Source organism: Panicum virgatum, chromosome 9N (assembly GCF_016808335.1).
Source record: "Panicum virgatum strain AP13 chromosome 9N, P.virgatum_v5, whole genome shotgun sequence".
Taxonomy (NCBI): Eukaryota; Viridiplantae; Streptophyta; class Magnoliopsida; order Poales; family Poaceae; genus Panicum; species Panicum virgatum.
The window spans coordinates 17106068-17113387 of NC_053153.1; the positions used below are offsets into that span (position 1 = coordinate 17106068).

At 45.5% G+C, this 7320-nt stretch overlaps 1 protein-coding gene across 1 annotated transcript; it reads left to right on the forward strand.

Moving 5' to 3' along the window:
- The first annotated feature begins 4536 nt into the window (after positions 1 to 4536).
- LOC120692219 (F-box-like/WD repeat-containing protein TBL1XR1) lies at positions 4537 to 7320 on the forward strand. The gene is made up of 3 exons (XM_039975462.1): positions 4537 to 4650; positions 6102 to 6235; positions 6323 to 7320. Exons 1-3 carry the CDS (start codon positions 4551 to 4553, stop codon positions 6851 to 6853), a joined length of 765 nt encoding a protein of 254 aa, XP_039831396.1. The 5' UTR covers positions 4537 to 4550; the 3' UTR covers positions 6854 to 7320.

Consider the following 7320-nt stretch of genomic DNA (forward strand, 5'->3'; position numbering starts at 1 on the left):
TTTGAAACTCTAAGACAAAATTCCCGGCAACAAAAAAATCCATAATATATATATGACCATTTACCAGTCGCCGCGACAACTGACTTTGTTAAAATATAGAGATCTTCAAATTTTGTGGTAAAGTGGCGCGCCCCCCTCGGTTTCGCTCAGCTTCGCCCCTGACGGTAACCACCACCTCCAAGCATCGGATATGATGGACATGCCGTTGCAATATTTTAATGTCACGTACTCTTCTGCACCTGATGGCCCAAGGAGTGGAACGGGCTGTGCGCAAGTCTACCCGCGTCAGGAGGCCCAACCCACTCCAACTCCGGCCAACAAATGGGTCCGTTAGCAAGGCGGCTGCAGTGAGGAATCGAACTACCTGAAGGCATCATCTTCTTTCGTGCGGAGCAGGAAATGGTAATGCCGGCTCGCCGGAGAACTGAACTTGCAAGGCGACCTCGTCGGACTTAAACCTATTACCTTCCTCGCTTATCGTGAATCTGATCCGAACTACCCTCATATTTAAGTAAACTGAACTGACCAGCTGGTTTGGTCCTATCGTGCTACTTAAATGTGACATTAACCCGGCAGATCCGAACTGCTACCAGCGGACGCTCGGACGCGGACATGGCCAACGTGGCAGATCCTGATGACACGGTGGCCGCCGCCGCCAAGAATGCTCGGGCTTGATGTCGCGGTGGACCACACCGGCGGCGGGCATCCTCCGGGCGACAGTGAGCAGGTGCCACATGGCGGTGTGCGCCGTGGCCACGGCCGGGCTGCGGCGGGCATCTGCGGAGTGTGCCAGGGGTGTCTATTCCTCACACTATGCGAGATTAGACCGACCCATCGCAGAGGCGAGCACCCCCGGCCGCCCCCGCCGTCGACTACCTCTCCGGCTCCGGCGGCCTCCGCCGCCTCCGCCGCCGCCCTCCACCACCACCACGCTAACCAATCTCGCCGCCGCGCCGTCGATCCACCACCGCTGCAGCCTTCTCTCGCCCCCGCCGCCGGCCTCCGCCCACCGGAGGTCCTACCCTGCTCGGCCGGCGGCGCTCCCGCGCCGCCTTGCCCTCTGCCGCCCCCCGACCCTCTCCTCTAAGTCCGGCAGACATGGAGCCCGCCCTAGCCCCCAGCAACCAAAAACCCTAAAGCTCCGCCGCTTCCCGCCACCACCTCGGCCGTCGCCGGCGGCCGCTCCGCCCACCTACCACCCATTCCCGCCCCCTCCCCCTCCCCTTGCTCGTTGGGGCAGCGCCCCCTCCCCTGTCTGGAGGAAGAAGATGAACAGGGGAGGGCGCGATGCTTTTGCGATGTGGCTGCCAAATATCACTTGCGCGATAAATAGATTTGGCGGGGTATGCCGGTGGCGGCGGAGGAGGCCGTGGAGGCTCGGCTCCGTGCACTTCATGATGAGGCGGAGGGTGCTAATAAATCATGATCCTAATGATATTTTCACAATTTAATAGACTTATATATTTTTAAACTTAAAATCTATAAAATTAGAGTTCGATTTTTTTAGAAGCCGGCTTTTAAATAATATAAGTTATAGTTTAAGGTTTTTTTTTGTCACCTGCGAAGATCCTAGGTGCCCAGAACGCGAATGAAGCTGGTGACGAACGGGTTGCCGACTCACGCCTCCTCGAGGAAGCGCGCCTCGCGCACCAGCGCCGCTACCGGCGGCAAGGCGCTAGATGGTTGATGCCTTGTCTAAGGGCACCAGCAGTGTTGTAAAAAAGCGGTAAAGAAGGCATACGTGGTTCTGCTATTACTTAATTTAACATTGTGCAAGCAGGTAGTAGTTAAAAGATTCCTTCAATCGGTATAGTACTACAGATCGGGCCATTTGTTCCGGTTTCAAAGGGCCATTTGTCTCGGTTTTGGAACCGGGATTCGGTTGTCGGGACAAAAGCTCGGGTGGTAGAACCGGGACAAAATGTCCCTCACGCTAAAAATTTTTTGCGCCCTGCTAGATTCGAACCCAAAATCTATTGCCTGGCGCATGGCTTCCTTGCCAACTCACCTAAGTAGTACATGTGACTTAGTAAAGAATAACTTTTTTTTAAACTATCACGTGAAGGGGCCTTTTGTCCGGATTGGTAACACCAACCGGGACAAAGGGTCACCCTTTAGTCCCGGTTGGTGCCTCCAACCGGGACAAAAGACCTCTGTCCCCCCCCCCTCCCCCACCCCGCTGGCCCGGCTAGCCGTTGGACCCGGGACAAAAGCTCCCAAAGGCAGTCGAGACAAATGATTTGAAACAAAGATCTGTTCTGTAATAATGTATTAAGCCTATTTTCCGGTAGCAAGAAGTAAAATATATACTAATTTCTCTCCCTATACACGTTTACAGCAGCACATGCTCAAGTGCTTCCTCTCCTCTATTCTCTCTCCACTCCAAGGCAGCTGAGGGACTCATCTTGTTTACTTGTCAGTGAAGATACATAGTGAACTTTTGAACAACAAATACCTTCTTTCTATGGATCCCACCTTACTTATTACTGGTTTCCATATATACATTGCTGATGCCCCAACGCATATATATCCGGTCCCTGCTGCTCTGGGCACCGCGTTCTCGACTTCTCTTGGTTAAAGACCAGTTTACTCGTATGTTCACGGCGTAGCAGTAGCACACTAGCACTCTAAGTCAAAGGCTTCCTGCTTCATTTTACATGCTGGCCGGGGCATTTGGATCGCCAGAAATGACAGAATTTCCAACAGTAACACCCCAACAATATGCATTGATACTCCTGTGATTTCTTACAGGGCGTATTTTGCTTTAACATGGATTAATGGCATCAGCGTTGTGTCATAAAACTGTCTATTAATTTTGAAATAACTCTTATAATTTCTATCGGAAGAAGTATCTAATGTCCGGGGAATGCTAATTTTATCAGCAACAAATAAAGGACATTTCGTGTCGCTTGAGACCATCAAAAAAAATCTCCCGCTTTCGATATATATATATATATATATATATATATATATATATATATATATATATATATATATATATATATATATATATATATTTTTGAGATATGAATCAGCCTCATTCTAGGCATGATATCACAACTAGACTAATTATAGTGTAAGTATATAAAAGATCTAGATAACGATTTCGCATCCCACAGATAGAATTGGGTTTATAATAATAATTTAAAAGATGCAAATCCCCCCCCCCCCCCCCCTCTTTTTTTTTAAATTTTTCTCATGGCATGGCAGTCCCAGACACTTGACAGTCCCCTGCGTTCCCTGGCCCACACCCAATCTTTGCGGGCCCACCACCCAGTGGCTATAAATAAAACCTTCGCTGGGTTCTCCTACCAGACCGCCGCAACACCAAGATTTCTCGTCGGCAAGACAAGAACCCAACCCACCGCACCGCTCCCGCTCCCTCTCGCTCCAAGAGGAGGGGCAGCCGGGCAGGGCGGCTTCGTGCCCCCGCCGCTCCTCCGGGGCAGCGCGAGGGCGGTGACGCCCTCCGAACGATCTCCGCGCAGCCGGCCGGAGCCGCCGCGCGGGCGCTCGCGCGCGTCGCGTCCAACGACCTCTGCGGCGGGCTCTGCCCGCCGCCGTGCACCCCAGCCTCCAGGGCGTGCGTCTCAGGTTTGGCCTCAGGCCCCGCTCCTCCCGTGCCGGCATTGCGCGTCATTTGGATGTTTCTTGGATCGGCGAGCCCTTGTGCTTGCGCTGGGATTCGTCATGTCGAGCCATATGTTCTTGATCAGCTTTCGTGGCACGAATGCGGGCGCGCCGGGTGGAATCTTGCCTAGGGTTCTGGCATTGTTGGTTCTTTTGGCGTTCTTTTCTTGGTTAGGGCCTTAGCAAGTCAGTTCGGAGGTCTCGTGGTTTGCTAGTACATGAGCAAAATCGATTTCTGAATCGGGTCGATCATGTCTTTACTTGATCGAGTTGGTGAATTGTCCCCTGATTCTTTTTCTCTTTTTTGTTCAAATCCTTTCACTTTGGTTAGGATTCAGAGTTTTAGAATTCGTCTAAACACTGAACTCCGAAACACCAATACTGCTTCCAGTTTTGGCTTGCTCAGTCTAGATGGAAGTTATGACATGTCTAAGTAATTGATTGGATCAAACTCTCCTCGATGTTGATTCTTATTTTGCAACATTGCTCGATTATTGGGTACATTCATATTGTTCGTTAGGTTTACCTTCCCACTTTATTTTTTTGGGGGAAAGTTCTGTTCCTATCAGTGTTCGGCTTAATTTGCCTGGCCAATTCTTTTTTTGAAAGAAATGCCTGGCCAATTCTTGGTCAAATTCTGTCAAATGTTACCCATTAACAAATTTTGACAATGCTAAACTTCGGTTAAGACTGGTTATTGCGAATTTTGGAAACTTCTGGTTTCATTGAATTTCCAGCATAGATCCTCAGATAGAGCCAATCGTTGTTTAAAGTTTTGTACATTTTTATCAGAATTGGCAAGAACGTGTTTTGTTGACTTAATGTTTTGGTTAGATGCCTTCCAAATTAGCATTATAGCTGTCAAATCTTTGGTGACTGACTTTGTCTATCTAACTATCTTGCTAGACTCCAAGAAAGGGATGGCTTCTTCAGGGTGGTCTCCAATGCAGAGAAAAGGGCCTGACGCCCTCACAGGAACTGAGCTGAATGCTGCAGTGTACAGATACCTTCAGGAATCAGGTTTGACAACTAGAGTCCACTGCTCTCACATCTTGGTCGGATATTGTCTTTACTTGTTTGTTAGTTCTTTCTTGGGTAAATACTGGTCATTGTGTTGTTAGGGATCTACATATTGGCTAAAATTAGTATTGGCTTGCTTAATTTGATGATTTTGGAGGATTTTATGTCTAGAGAACAAAATAAATAAATAGGTTAAGGGAGACAGGGGGAACAGATTTATGTAATCCTCTTGTATGTTCATCAGTCGACTCATGTCATTTCATTGTCTTGTTCAGCTTCGTCAAATAGCTTAGAGCATGTTGGTTTCTTTGTAAATCTGAATGCTTCAAGTTTAATTAAAACTATGGGGTTTTTTTTGAAAGACCAATTAAAACTATGGTGGCGCCTCCTTTGTGAAACATTTCTTGTTCTTTGGTTCTAAGGCAACAGTATTACATCCTTGTACAGCTCGTTCTTTCTTTAAGGGTGTAGGGAGTAGCATGTTGTTTTTCCACAAAGTTAAAAAGCAAGTATTGTACTTTGCCCATTATTGGCTTGGTAGTATGGAACAACATTGTTCACGGTTTGTTTAGACAACAGAAATGACCAATAAATTTTGTTCTAAGTGACTATAGGAATGTGTACTGCTTTGGTGACTTTGAACTAATTTAACAAGTTATTTGGGTTATTTATGTAGCTGATTCATGTTTGTTTATACACTTAACTGACCACATATTGAGTTCTTTATAAGTTGGGATTGAAAAATAAAGTGATGTTGGCTATGCTGATCTGTTTCATTTGAAGAGAAACAAATTTGAACTGTATATACGAACTTTTCAGGATAATAGCATTAAATGGCGACATTTCTTTCTTGGTTGGAGCATTCCTTCTTTCATGCCAATGTGTTTGCTTACACAATAATAATTAATACTGGACTCTTCAAGTCCCCCCCCCCCCCCCCGGCATTATTTTTTTCTTGAACTATAATTTGGTCAATCTGATGCGCAATTAGAAACGTTGCAAATAGCCTAGCTAAGAGGAACTCGGGACTCCTGCCGAGTTAGAATCAAGGAAAGAACAGTATCTAATGTAGCAACAAAACATGGCATCATTTGTACTACTTGGCTTCATTGAGTTGGTTGTGGAAATATTTCTCCAATACTTAATTGTTTCGTGGACTTTATAGGGTTTTCAGGTTTTCTCCTCCAAACTAATTCAGCACCTCTAAAAATATCACTGGGAGTCTAGAACCAATCTAATTGTTTAGTGTTAGCTTGCTCAATATGAAACATAAAAGCCAATTGCATTGTTTGCCATTGTAGACAAAGTTGCGGTAATCTTATCTTTAGCTGTCTCGGTTCTGGTACTATAGATTTCTTTTTGCCATGTTGTTTAGGTTTTTATATCTTAAAGAATGTAAATTATTTGTAAGATGTAACCTAATGCTGTACTTGTTCCATATGAAATTGCAGGATTCGTGCATACTGCATTCAATTTCTTTTACGAGGCAGACATTGGAAGAGGCAATATCCAGGGAATGATTCCACAAGGTGCCCTGATTAGGATCGTGCATAAAGGTCTTCAGTACATCGAGTTCGAAGCAAATGTAAGCTAAAGTAGTTAGTTTGCATAATGATCCCTGCATTATCTATTGGCAACTCCATAACATGTTTTCTTCGATTTGTGTCTGTAGTCTGAGATTGGTAGCGATGACGAGCACCACGTTTTTGATACTCTGGAGCTAATGACCAATGATTTAGACGAGCTAAGAAAGAAAATTACCAGCAGTTCAAAGTGCAATTCTGTGAAGGATGACAAAGAGAAGAGGATTGATTGTGTTGAGACTGACAAAGTGCAGTGTTCTGCTGAGACGGCCACAGTACAGCCAATGAAGCATGCAAAGGCACAAGGGATAGTCTCCAAAGAACAGAACATTTGGTCTGCTGAAATTGGACAACACACTGGTTCCGCTGAGACTACCGCAATGCATAGGAAGAAGCTTATGCAGAAATGGAAGGCTGCACAGAACAGCAATCCTGGTGAGACTGCTAAAATACATAGGACTCAACCAATGAAGCATGCAAAGGTACAAGGGATGGACTCCAAAGAACACATATGTGCTGAGACTACACAGAAGACTGGTTCTGCTGAGACTACTACAGGACAGGGGTTGCAGCTTTCGTGGATAGGGAAGAAACTTAGACTCAAAAAATGGAAGCATTGATAACTAGACAAGGAAGCGAAGAGACTGAAGTTCGACTCTGAAATCTACTACTGATTCAGCATGTGAAACTAAAGGAGATTTGACAGGATGTTTAGAATAATATCAGTACATCGCAATTTATGACTGATATCTATGAGTTTCTGAGTCGTTATTCATTTGTTTGACAGTAGACTAAAGGACATTTAGCAAGCATTTTGGTACAGGAAGTTTACAACTTGTTGTATACTTGGGATGGATGACTTTGTTCTTGTTCATGTGAATATGTGATAGTCAGCATGTGAAAGGAGAACTGACGATATGCACAGACTTTGGTACTGACTGATCAGTTGGCATAAATGGTTACAGGCTGTGCGTTTTTCTTTTTTTGTGGAAGGAGATTTCATTTGATTGGTTGCATTTCTGTACCAGCAATGCCTTGTACATGGTTAGTTACTTAGTTTCAGATAGATGACTCTCTGATCATGTGG